At 41.0% G+C, this 13,461-nt stretch overlaps 2 protein-coding genes across 4 annotated transcripts in view; both read left to right on the top strand.

The window, feature by feature from the left end:
- Positions 1 to 6,025, top strand: part of cdk6 (cyclin dependent kinase 6) — a 29,827-nt gene extending 23,802 nt beyond the window's left edge. For both annotated transcript variants that reach the window (XM_078791976.1, XM_058047346.2), the window contains 3 exons: positions 2,606 to 2,656; positions 2,726 to 2,861; positions 3,592 to 6,025. In XM_078791976.1, coding sequence (XP_078648102.1) covers positions 2,606 to 2,656; positions 2,726 to 2,861; positions 3,592 to 3,744 — 340 coding nt within the window. In that variant the 3' untranslated portion in view covers positions 3,745 to 6,025. The remainder of the gene's footprint in view (positions 1 to 2,605; positions 2,657 to 2,725; positions 2,862 to 3,591) is intronic.
- A 1,541-nt stretch (positions 6,026 to 7,566) lies between these two features.
- Positions 7,567 to 13,375, top strand: fam133b (family with sequence similarity 133 member B). 2 transcript variants are annotated; one of them, XM_058046974.2, is made up of 11 exons: positions 7,567 to 7,725; positions 8,553 to 8,650; positions 8,784 to 8,862; positions 9,675 to 9,761; positions 9,840 to 9,872; positions 10,005 to 10,079; positions 11,243 to 11,341; positions 11,429 to 11,467; positions 11,537 to 11,623; positions 11,765 to 11,815; positions 12,946 to 13,375. In XM_058046974.2, exons 1-11 carry the CDS (start codon positions 7,702 to 7,704, stop codon positions 13,039 to 13,041), a joined length of 768 nt encoding a protein of 255 aa, XP_057902957.2. In that variant the 5' UTR covers positions 7,567 to 7,701; the 3' UTR covers positions 13,042 to 13,375. The 2 variants fall into 2 exon arrangements, with proteins under 2 accessions (XP_057902957.2, XP_057902956.2); XM_058046973.2 differs by having other exon boundaries at positions 11,426 to 11,467.
- The last annotated feature ends 86 nt before the right edge of the window (positions 13,376 to 13,461 follow it).

Below are 13,461 nucleotides of genomic sequence, written 5' to 3'. Positions count from 1 at the left end.
ACAGTAGAGTTAAGTTTAGCAGCGTGAGCAGGGTTTGCACAAGGTACTATTGCCCTAACCAAGCTAGCCACAGGTGAAATGATAACCATTTGCATTTTTAATTTGCCTATCCAGAATATGTTGCTGCATTGCAGCAAGTGTAATCTTGTTTGCTCTTTATGTAAATAATGAAGTAAACCGTTCTTGATTCATCACTGTGAGCTTTGTTCCTGACATTTTAAGACGCTGTGTGACGCAACACGTGTTCTCACTGTCATAAAAATATACCGTCGAGAAAATGTGAAGACTTGTGAAACATCAAAAATCCGCCTGGGGCCGTTTTCTCCCTTTTATCGTCGAACATAGCAATGGCTAATGCCACTTTTAATGACTGTATTGTTGTTGTGAAAGGAATCTGAGCTTAATGTCATACAAGTCTGCATTTGCATGGTTGGGATAGTGTCAGGGTGAGTCATGGACGCAAGTGAATGGAGAAGAGACGCCGCCTGCTTGTTGACATTCCTCTAATCTTAAAAGGACCAGCGTGTTGTGTTAATGGTCCGGCAGAAGCCTCACATCTATGTTGACTTTCTCACAGTTAGCCCAGAGGCTTCTAGACTGGATGGTTACATCTGCAGCAAGACAGCATGCACACGTGTATGTCATATTTAAACTTGTAATAAAAAAAAAAAAAACAAGGCATCACCACATCAGACGGACGCGCATTCTTTTTCTCTCCATTTCCCACCCAAATTGACACTCACGTGCAACCACACATACACACACACACACACATTCATTCCAGAGGTTGCTGCAGAGGAATGTGGGACAGAGCAGCATTGGCACCAAAGGGGAAGCATGACTCAGCTGACTCTCCCAAACTAGTCAGTGTGTGTGTGCGCTTGTGTCCACGATATGCGCATGCAAATCTCACAAAGAGAAACAATCCCATTGTTTCCCCATTGTGTATACTGGCATGGCTGTCTGCACATGTGCACAGCAAACCACTCCAGGTTTAAATATCAAACCTACTTGTTTTGGCATGAGGATTTGCTGTAGGTGGATTTTGCAACGCCTAAAACTGGTTTGGTTGTCGAAAAATCCTGCATGCATGTGGTTTCCTTGAAGAGGTTCAAAGAAGCCGTCCAAATTATTATTATTTATTCTAAATTATTTGTACAAATTACTGTTTACGATGTACATTGTTGTTCATATTTGATGTAATCTATTTATTCTCCACATTATTATTTATTATTACACGGGAGCCAGGCAACAACATTTTGTTGGCAATTTCACTGCTCTTTTATTGTGCAATGACAATAAAGAAAGTCTATGTCTAAGAAGATAGACATGCTTGTTAATTAAAGATGATGGTTATAATTAATTGCAATAAATTTTATATTGATGCAGAGGTGCCAATTTAAAGTAGTAATACTCGAGTGTCATCTATTTATACTCCTTAAGGTGGCGCCAACTCTTCGTAATCGGCTACTTATCATAGGTAACCGACACGGCTTTCGTCTCATTCATCCCCATAGTCAGACGCTCAATGTCTATTGACCACTGTGCGAAAGTGGACGATCATTGGATAAACACTCAGTGTCTCTGGGGGTCTATGGAGCAGCTAGGTGGCTCGGCTTGGCTTCTGCATGATGATTGGATGATCTGTCTGAGGCGGAAATCCGTTTTGATTGGCGGTGAAATGAGCGAATCAGCTATCTTGAAGTATAAACCTCCATCGGCGTATTTTCATTCCGTTGTTCTGAACTGATAAGCGGTGATGTTGGATCCCGCGGACAAACCAGTTAAGAGCCATTGATTTAAAGCAGGTGACAATCATTGTAAAATGTGCCTGTCTTAGTCTTGCATGCTAAACTACAATAGAAGAGGACAGGAAACGCGGTGGTCCATTGTCCTAACTGAACTGGGGGGCAACCTTAACTGTTTTAAGGCCTGCGTACAGCAACCCAAACACTAATGCATGTCTAGTATGTTTCCTGCCTTACATTGACAACCTCCGGAGACCGATCTTCCCCAAATATAACCCAGAAGTACCACATGATGCGAGATAATCTTGTTGCACAAACAGGTATTGTTAGAATGAAGTCCTTTACATCAACACCCCTTCGTTGTTTCCGTCAGCAGGAAGGTCTAGTTCCCATTCTTCTTTCTCAGGTTGGATAATCACACGTTTCATTCACACGCCTCCTATTTTCCGACAAACATTCTCATTGAAAGCGAAAGCACACACGGGTTGCTTCTTTTCGTCCCGTTCCAAAGGTTGGGTTCTGATGCTGAGTAGTGGAATTTGCGCATGGTGCCAAAGCAGGCAATGGACGCCCACGGGCCTCCAAAGACGGCCCAAAGCCACAGGAACCACCAGCAGTCTTGCTGCCGCTCTCCTCCCTTTTTTTTGGTTTTGTTACCAATTCTGCTTGAAAGTGCTTGGATGCATGAGCCGCAAATGTGAGGCTACCATAGAAAACCTATAACTCTTCATTCACAGCATATACATTAAAGGTCAACAAACACAGAACATAAAGGAACCTTTGTATGTGTAACTGAATATATGACTAGAATATACAGTACATAGTTTTTGCATTGAACTGCTTCTTCTCATTCACAGACCTCTGTTTCGTGGTAACTCAGATGTTGATCAGCTGGGAAAAATCTTCGAGTGAGTATTTTTGCACTGTAGTTTGACCACCAAAGCAAACACTTGTCATATCCCGCATCCTCCCCGCAGTGTTGTCGGGGTCCCTTCGGCAGAGGACTGGCCTCAGGAGGTGGCCCTACCACAGAGTGCCTTCACCCCACGGCCTGCAAAACCAATAGAAGACTTGGTTCCTGACATCGACGAGCAAGGGCGGGCCCTCTTATTGGTGCGTACTTTGTGGTATTCAACCTCTATTCATAAGATTTCACTTGAGTCTTAACTAAAAAGTGTACTATTGTACCATGAGTCGCACACGTTCACGTCATAAAATGGCACATTGTTGAACACACAAGTTCAAGTGGACCAGGTAGCTCCTTATTTGGCATGAGGTAATCATGAACTATGAGAAAACCTGGGACAAAACAAGGCTAAAATCATCACACAGCAACTTAACACCGAAAGGATAGGTATTAAATATACAATACAAGTGCCAATACGAGTTTGGAATAAAAATCCATATTTTAATGGCTTCCCATCAAGACTGTTGAGTGGGTTTGCGAAGAATAAATTATTCATTACGTTGAGAAACATCACATGAGTCTTAACTAAAAAGTGTACTATTGTACCATTACTCACACACGTCCAAGTCATAAAATGGCACATTGTTGAACACACAAGTTCAAGAGGACCAGGTAGCTCATTATTTGGCATGAGGTAATCATGAACTATGAGAGAACCTGGGATAAAACAAGGCTAAAATCATCACACAGCAACTTAACACCTAAAGGATAGGTATGAAATATACAATACAAGTGCCAATACAAGTTTGGAATAAAAATCCATATTTTAATGGCTTCCCATCAAGACTGTCGAGTGGGTTTGAGAAGAATAAATGATCTATTACGTTGAGAAACATCACAGCGAAGTTCTCATCCCTCTCTTTGTCTTCCATACAGCAATTCCTCGCCTTCAACCCCTCCAGGAGGATATCTGCATTCGCCGCACTTACCCATCCTTACTTTCAAAGTGTGGACAGCCTCAGTAGAAGTGTGTATGCCGCTCAGCCTATCCCCACCAACAAACCCACTATTGAGGAGAGGACTGCCTGAGAGTCCTTGCTGTCTCCGGGGAGAAGGATGGCTGGGGGGGGGCATTCACCCAGCCACTCTTTGATCTTAATCATGCTTGACTGTAGAATGAAAAGTGCTTCAGCTATACATTTCCTGTAAAGTGCGCTAAATTGAAATATATAAAACACAAAATGATGCAAGCTACCTTTTTTAAAATGAGTCCAAATCTAAATTGAACCCTTGACTTTTCCTCCTGCAGGTGCATCGTTGTGTGTTTTATATTGTCAACTTTTTCACTGTGATTCCTTGCGGTATATGTGAACTAAACATGAAAGATCAGGTGGTGGGTGTACTTCAACCAAGAATTCTCGGGAGTGTACTCGGAAAGAGGTAGTTGCTAGGAACGAGTACCCCCCCCCCCCCCCCCCCGCCCTGGAAATGCACAAAAAGCTATCCCCCATCCATGAACTGATGGATTTTGAAATTGCTGCTTTTTCGGTTCTGAACATGTTGATGATCGACTACATTATCAATGCAAAGACACTTATATCTCAAATTTGACTTGGAACGAATCATGAAGTGGCGGCCATACGGGAGCAGCCCGGATGCTGGACTTGTGATTCGCTATGAAACCCAAGCAACGCTCACAGATATGAACACAACCAGTGTGTGTCTCCACTGATGCTCCTGAAGAGTCATGACTAACTGCCACTTAACTGCCGACGTCATTGCAGCTCTTACAATTCTTTTACTGCCACCCAGAGGATGCGCTGAGCAACTGCAGACCAGTAGCAGGATTCTAATGGTTTTTTTTTTGCATCTCTGAATTACTTTGGGGTCAAGCACACTTATCATCATGGTGCTGAGGCAATGATGACACGCAGGAAAAGTTCTTGCCACTCCCTTGATGTTTCTGACATGCTGTTAGTCAGCCATTAAGGTCTGTTATAATCATTAATACTCAACAGTAATAATACATATGCTTGCAATAAGGTGGCTTGAGTCCCACCAGCACCATTCATCAATACATTTGGCTTAGAAGTATGCTACCAATAGTCTGTATTTAAGTTTAATGTTATTGATAAGTCTTATATGCATTTTTTTTTTAAATAAGTGGCGTACTTGATTTTTAAGATGCTGGGGCATGAAATATCCTTACAACTCGAGAAGATGGCAGAACCTGTGTAAGGATGGTTTGACAATGTAAGGAATGTATAAAAGGGTAGATGACTGTTTTGTACTGTTTTGTAGTGCAGCAGTAATTCTAGAAAAACCCATAGAATTGTCAAAAAAAATGGATAGATGTAGCGTAGTGATGGTCAGTGGAATGTTGTATGGCAAGAGTATTTTGTGTGTTGAAAATTTTTCGGCGGGTTTTGCGGGTGCTTGTTGAATTTCCTTCATCAAATTTGTGTTTTTGTTTTTTTTTTAAATGATGCACAAATATCTTTAAAAACTTATTTTCCTCCATTTTACAGGCACGTCCCGCCATTGTTCAATTTTATTTTTTTACACCAGCATAAAAAGAAAAGCAAAGCGCAGAGATGTATTTTTCTATGTAGTGGTTCTCGCAGAACAGTAACATATAACACTGGTTTACTTTCTCTTAACTGGTCGTGCTGCTAGCACACATACATATACACACACACACTTTCTCAGGTTTTTTTTGGTATGGATGTCCAAACCTTTCGCACATGTTTGCACATCCTCTGGCGACTAACTGACCACATCCCAACTCCTTCAGGTTCTTTCTTAAAACTGTTAAATGATCATGCCATTGATCATATTCTACTGCCATTCCTATTTATCAGATATGTTACTGTAGTCATGACTGTCTGAAGAGAACTGCCTGTATGAACTGTTTTGCCACATTTAATTGCTATGTGGCAAACTGTGATGTACATCCACAAATCGGCTTGACTAAGCACTGTGTGAACTTCCTCTCATATCTGGTGTCGGTGACAATGCAATGAAAGCTCGAAAATATTTTAGGCATAGACTTTTACAGTTTTTTGGTAATGACTGCTTTAGTCTTTTAAACTTGATACAATCACTGTGTATATATATATATTTTTAGCCAGTAACAGTATCACATTTCAAATGTAAGTCCAACTGAAGTCCACGGTTGAGCTTTTTAGAGGTTTCGCTCCTTTTGAAACTAACAAGCTTGGTCCATCATGTAACTCCAATCACACACATGTTCCTTTGTCACTTTTTCTAGCACATCAAATTGGGACTAGGAACAAAACAATCATGGTATTATAATTGTATGAATGCAGGAATTGGTGTCTTATTATTGTGTTACACCAGTTGAATAAAAAGCCGCTTTTTATCAACGTGTTGGATTTTTAGTTCTGCATGACACAAAAGAGCGGCACGGCGGTCTAGTGGTTAGCGCGCAGACCTCACAGCTAGGAGACCAGGGTTCAATTCCCATCTCTGTGTGGAGTTTGCATGTGGTACCGAACAATGGCAGAGAAAGCTATTGTTTGCGTGGTGGTGGGAGGTGGGACGGGGGTACAGCTAAGCTGACATCCCCTCTGGTACTTCTAACTGACCATCAGAATGGGTGATACATGACTTGTAACAATTCATTCATCGCAACAATGTAGGCTTGACATCTCTCTGCAAACACAATGTACTTGTTCCGCTACTGCAGTATTTGAGTACACAATGTTCAACATTCAGATCAACCCTCAACTCATAAATTACTTGGAAATTCAAAATTAAACTACATACTACAGGGCTTTTTTCTTGAACTTTAGGGTTTTTTTTTAAGTCATTTACCATTATCATTATGTTGAGAACATAATGTGAAGTCCACACAGAAGTGGTTAGCATGCAGACCTCACAGCTAGGAGACCAGGGTTCAATTCCACCTTCGGCCATCTCTGTGTGGAGTTTGCATGTTCTCCCCGTGCATGCGTGGGTTTTCTCCGGGTACTCCGGTTTCCTCCCACATTCCAAAAACATGCTAGGTTAATTGGTGACTCCAAATTGTCCATAGGTATGAATGTGAGTGTGAATGGTTGTTTGTCTATATGTGCCCTGTGATTGGCTGGCGACCAGTCCAGGGTGTACCCCGCCTCTTGCCCGAAGACAGCTGGGATAGGCTCCAGCACCCCCCGCGACCCTTGTGAGGAAAAGCAGTAGAAAATGAATGAATGAATGACACAAAAGAATTCACAAACAATTGGGGTTGAGGTGTACTCCCATAAACAACGGGACGTTTTTGCCTAATTGTCAGTCTACATTTGAGACCATATTTACCTTGGGTGGGAGCAAAACAGCAGCAAAAATTAAAAAATCTATAGAAATTTGACAATAATAGTCAAAGTCTTAAGAGAAAAAAGTTGTAATTCAAAAGAAAAACTCAATTTTATGAGAATGATGTGTTTTAGTGGCATAAAAAATATTGAATAAATAATTATTTTTTAAAAGAGAAACCAAGCAAATGTGAAATAAAGTCATACTATTACAAAAAATGTTGAAATAATTGGAAAGTTTTAAGGAATAAAGTCACAATATGAAATGAAAAAAGTTGTATTCTAATTGGATAAACAATTCAAACTATAAACTTGTAATATAACTACATGTTATATACTAATAATATATGTACTTATTTTTACTTATATCACAAAGCCGTTTATTTCTAAAATATATAGAACTTCTTACCTTATCTACATGTGCTGGATTAGAAAATATCAATATAATATCATTATCAATACAAAAAATAAGTGGCCCTTGTACTTTTTCATTTTTTAGTTTGTATCCCTCGCTGGAAAAAGTTTGGACACCCCATCTTCAGTATATCTACTGGTTGCAATATAAAATTCAACTGATTGGGGCAGCAGTGGCTGATTGAGGACCTCGAGCTTGTCCATTTTCGAATGAGAAGAAGAAAGACAAGCCCCTTGTTTGATGTGGACACTAGACTGTAATATATACAAATGACTGTCTTCATTACCGGTTTTCCTTCCCACAAATGAGTCAAAAATGGGCAAGAGGGACAATCGAGTGGTGAGTTGTTGGACAGTACACGGGATAGGATGAGTTAGCCTATGATTAGCTGAGCTAAACACTGCACATCCCGCAGACGGCTAGCTAATGCTAGGCCTAGTCGTTGTCCCGATAAATTAAACCAAATGCCACCAACCCTTATCGAAACGAAACAATTTTAATGTTTGAATTCAAACACCCCGTTAAGCATGTGATGGAAATGTTGCACTATTGCGCATATCTAGCTGCAGAAGATGCTAACATTAGCTTGCTTGGTGGATCCTTTACCGTGTCACATAACGTAACATATTTTTGGTTTTGTGCTTTATACAGTACACAGCCCCCACGAAACACTGCCAAATAAACATAATTAGATATTATTGCTAGTAAAAATATGACGTGTTCTTTCACTGACGTGGCCCTACATACTGTAAATACCAAACAGGGCGTCTCTTCTTACAATCTTAAATTGCATTTAATTCAGTTATACAGTTATTATACAGTATTGAAACGTGTTTATTTTAGAGCTTAGAGTACGATTCATCCATCCATTTTCTGGACGAGCTGGAACCTATCTGGGGTGACTTTAAGCAAGAGGCGGGCTCCACCCTGGACTGGTAACCTGTCAATCACAGGGCACACATAAACAAACAACCATAGATGGACAATTTAGAGTTACCAGTCCACATGAACCAAATAGGAACGTCCTGGGGATGAGGGAGAACAGGATGTCACAACAGGATCTCCAACCTCCCCTAAGATTTTGTCATAAGAAAACAGTGGACCTCTATTGACATTCTGTCACCTCAGTAAGATGTGTTCAGTGTCTGATGTGTTTGTCATTTCAGGCTTACGTTAATCCTATTGCTGCTGCACGATCCAGGGGCCCGGTACAGAACTCTGGACCAACCATCCAGGATTATTTAAGCAGACCACGGCCAACATGGTGGGTGCTGGAGAAAGACTTCCACTCTTAAATATTCGATGTAACACTCAAAATTAAGTATTTATGAACGTAATTAAATGTTTTGTATATTGAAGATAACGACAGTTGATATAATTGATTGTGTTTTCACCAGGGAAGAGTTAAAGGAGCAGCTGGAGAAGAAGAAGAAGGGCTCGCGAGCCTTAGCTGACTTTGAGGACAAAATGAATGAGGTATGCTTTGTATCTAAGACACGCTGAGCATCAAACCACGTTTTTCCATCTCTCCACTTTGCAATTACAATAACAGTATAAAAAGAGACAGGATGTACCGATGGCCCAGGGCAAGTTAAAACAAAATTGGGGCAAGTAAATCCAATCAGTGATATTCCCGTCGGGCAAGTGCACTTTGGCATGCCATATTGCGAAGAGTTTTTTTAAAAGCCAATCAGAATCGTTTATTTAGACCAGGGTCCGTAGTCCACAGTCCGCGTTTTACCCACACCCGTTCTTGTTCGCGATCAACCAATCAGCGATCAGCGCTTGACTATGAAAACATCTATCATGGCGTCCCTGCCAACATCGTCTAATTCTTCAACAAGTTCTGAAGGAAAAAAAACAAAAAGTGATGAACCAGTGCCTCCTAAACAAGTCTTTTATTAGCGGCAGCAAATCAAATGATGGCACAGGTGAGTGAATCATTCATTATGTCAGAGATTAAATCTGTTAGTTTGATCTGACTCAGGTTGCAATAGTAAGGAACGTTTACCCAATAACTTGTGTTGTCATTTATTATTTAATAAGCGCAGTGTTTATTCAATCAAGTGCCTAGAAGTCTCTTGACAATCCAGATTTCCTTGCAACGTCATGATCTATGTAGGAAAACAACCACAAGAAATGATAATCATTAGATGATATCATTATGGCATTCTTTTCAATTTACATGGGGCAAGTTCGGGCAAGTAGTTCTCACCGTAAGGATTCCCCATGGGCAAGTCATTTTTTTTTTAATGTAGAGCCCTGAGAGAATTTGTACTTATTTACAGCGATGGAAGAAAGAGCTGGCGAAGAATCGTGAAAAGCTGATGGGTGGGAGCGACAAGGACAAAGATAAAGACAAAAAGGCAACCGAGGTATGCAATAACACAACATGACAACTATCTCACTTTTGTTATTCCTTATTAGTCACACTGTGGATTTGTTGTCTCCAGAAAAAGAAGAAGGAGAAGAAGAAGTCCAGTAGGGTGAGGGGAGACCTTCAGTATCCTCATCACCGTGCTTCTTTGGTCTTTCTGTTCTATGTAGTGACACTTTCAATCAAACAAGCAAGTTCCCTCAAATCTAATGAACCCTGCTTTCATTGTGTTTTGGTCAAGCATTCTTCATCTTCTTCCTCCTCCTCATCGAGTTCTGATTCTTCCGGCAGCTCCTCCTCAGAATCTGAAGATGAGGTAAGCTCTTAAATATAATTTGTAATGAATGAATGTATGATGTATCTAAAGAATAGTAGCCATGTACCTTGTTGTGGCAATGTGCACCGCACAGCCTCTGATTGGTTAATTTCTTTTCCACATGGTTTCCTGTGTATATACATCTTCTTCAGAACGTCGTTCACCTTTGCCAACCTCTTCTCCGATTTCAGATCAACAGTTGCAATAAAAATGATTGTTGTTGGCCGCATGGTGACCGAGTGGGTAGCATGTAGGCACACAGAATGATTGGGAAGATCTGGGGTCGAATCCCCGCTTGGGCATCTCTGGAGTTTGAATGTACTCGGGTTTCCTCACACATTCCATAAACCTCTATATGTGCCCTGTGATTGGCTGGTGTCCAGCTGGCATCCAGAAAATGAATGGATGGACACATCAGTTAGTTCCAGCTGCAGTAACACTCCCCTTTTTCTTTTTAATTACCATTGTTCGCTTGCGACAAAGGAAACATGACTTGTGGGTGCTGTTATGAGTCGACTTTTCAGAAACCTTTCCCCCTAACGTTTAGACAAAAAAATGAAACAATCAAGACAGCGTCAGAGGACAGCATAGTGACTACACAGATGCATAATCCAGGCTTGACTCTCAACACATGCTGAGAACAGCAATAATAACCTTTGCCTGTAGAGGGCAGTCACAGCACATTGAGCTACTATGCACTACACTGCCATGCCAAAACAAAAAGGTGTCATTGTCTAATATAAGTAATGACTATCTTAGCTTTCATTCATTCATTCATTCATTCTCTACCGCTTTGTCCTCACAAGGGTTGCGGGGGTTGCTCGAGCCTATCCCAGCTGTCTTTGGGCGAGAGGCGGGGTACAGGGCACATATAGACAAACAACCATTCACACTCACATTCATACCTATGGACAATTTGGAGTCGCCAATTAACCTAGCATGTTTTTGGAATGTGGGAGGAAACCGGAGTACCCGGAGAATACATGCAAACTTCACACAGAGATGCTAGAGGGTGGAATTGAACCCTGGCCTCCTAGCTGTGAGGTCTGCGCGCTAACCACTTTACCACCGTCTTAATCTTAGCTTAAATGGCACAAATCAATGGGAAACCCCAGAACTGTGAGCACTCGCCTCATCTGAATATGTGTGTATTTGTTGTACAGGACGAGAAGAAAACGGTGAAGAAAAAACGGAAGCGAAAGAGGTCGTCGGCCAGGAGAGCATCAGATGACTCTGAAGCAGAATCAGAGGCAGACAGAAAGGTGTGTTTGAGCTTGTGCTTGTTAATCAAATAAACAACAGACCGTTAACTTCACACTGAATGCTTTTTTTCCCCACCCCCCAAGAAGAAAAAGAAAAGAATCAAGGAGGAGGCTGATAATGATAAGGTAATTTAAATGACATGCAGGTAAAATTGAAACGTTGTTAATAAAGGTCCTCAATGATGTGTTTCCTAGGATGACAAGAACCGTCGAAGGAAAATAAAAACTGAGCGCAAAGATTCCTCTTCCAAGTCTTCTGCGGAGTCGGGTGGAGAAGAGTTTGTAAGTCTTTTGTTTTCAAGAAAGAGAAACTTAGAATACACTATGGATTTCTGTTCTTGTGAAATGTAGTTTTTTTTACATTTTCTTTATTGGAAGAGTTCCTTGTTTCTGTGGTTTAATTTGTCTCTGCCACCCACTCAGGCTGAAGCCAAAAAGAAAAAGAGAAGTAGTGAAGAAAAGGACAAAATTCCAGTAAGATTTTGCATTGCATCCACTAAAGCCACCTTGACACTTGCATGAAGTTTGAAAACAATGTGGGAGGTCCGTATCAAAGAATGTTACATTGTCATGAATGGGTTCACTTTTCCACAACCTTTCGGAACAAATCATGGGGAATTCTCAAGTCATTTCTATGATCTTCTATGTAAAGTTCTTTTTAATAACTCGTTATTATACACAGAAGGATGTTGCTTTACTTGCATGCTTTACTTTTTCGATTTAGGGTTCTAGTGTCTTCTTTGTGCATTCGCTCCTGGCCTTCAGCAGGTAGTGACCAAATAATGCCACAACTGCTTCACGGACGGACGTACTAAGTTGTGATGAACCTAGGTGTAAATAAGTCGTGCAGGAGCATGGTATTTTGTGTCTATTTGCACGATTTACGGTCCCCGAATAGCATAACAAATGCGTAAACAGAACGTAAACTAGTCTTCACGCTTTTCAGGGGTACAGCTGTCCCTCGTTTATCACAGTTAATTGGTTCCAGACCCGAGCACAATAAGTGAATTTCTGCAAAGTATGATTCAATATTAATAAAGGCAATATTTGTGTCGCACTGTTGACATGAAATAACACCCCTACAGTCAGCTTTACACTCGGATTATTCTTTGTTTACACCACATTGTGCAACACTAATGCACAGACCCCAGGACCACTGCAGGGACATACGTGACGGCCGCCACTCATAACATAAAGCAAGCTCCTGAGCTAACCAATAAATGTCCAATTTATTCTAAACTTCGGGGGGTGTTTCAAACAATGGAGAATAAGCACAAAGTAAGAAGCCAAAAATTTACCACTTCCACATGGAATGGGAGGAGAACTTTTTTCATTCTTATCATGCCATGGCTGACTACATTAAGGTAGTAATGGCTCATCAATGTAACATTACTGATGCCTAGTGACCAGAATACTACATGTGAATTGTCTTTCAGTATTTGTACTTCAAATGTTGTCTTTCAACATTTCGACTGTACCCCTCTAAATGACGCATTGCCACGGTGAAATGTGGTTTATAGTGAGTTGTGAAATTCATGCGCGTGTCAAGGTGGTAGCATGGTGACACTATCCGCTTTAGTTGACACATTATTGTAAAAACACAGGACAAATCCAAGAAGAAGAGGAAAAAGAAGCACAAGAAGCACGGCAGGAAAAAGAAGAGGAAGACGGCGTCTCCATCCGACTCTGAGCTTGACTAGCTGTGTAACTTCTGTTTTTTTTGGACGACCAGATTTGGACACAAGAGACGCCTTGCTGAATCATGTGCATATCTTTTTTTTTTTTTTTTTGTAGTTGATCGACAGAACTTTTGACAGGATCTGACTGACTGAACTGTCCTTTTTTTGAGGAATTCCACTTTGCTTCCTAGATGCTGCTGCTTCCTTTTTGCCAGTTGCTCCGTATGCTGAAAACCTGATGTCACGCCAGCCTCATATTGAAGTTGGGCTTGTAAGATAAAACACACCTTCGTTACTTGTTGCAGCACAGCAGTGCAATGTATGAAACGCCATGAATAAAATCACATTTTAGCCATCAGTGCGGTTACTTAGAGACAACATTTTGACAGTGTGCAGTTATGTTATTTCTGCAGTGTAGGTTAGTCCGACTACCTCCACCTA

Source organism: Doryrhamphus excisus, linkage group LG7 (assembly GCF_037039965.1).
Source record: "Doryrhamphus excisus strain RoL-2023G ecotype Guam linkage group LG7, RoL_Dexc_Guam_v1.1, whole genome shotgun sequence".
Taxonomy (NCBI): Eukaryota; Metazoa; Chordata; class Actinopteri; order Syngnathiformes; family Syngnathidae; genus Doryrhamphus; species Doryrhamphus excisus.
The sequence above is the reverse complement of the archived record's forward strand: the minus strand, read 5'-3'. Positions and strand labels throughout refer to the sequence as shown.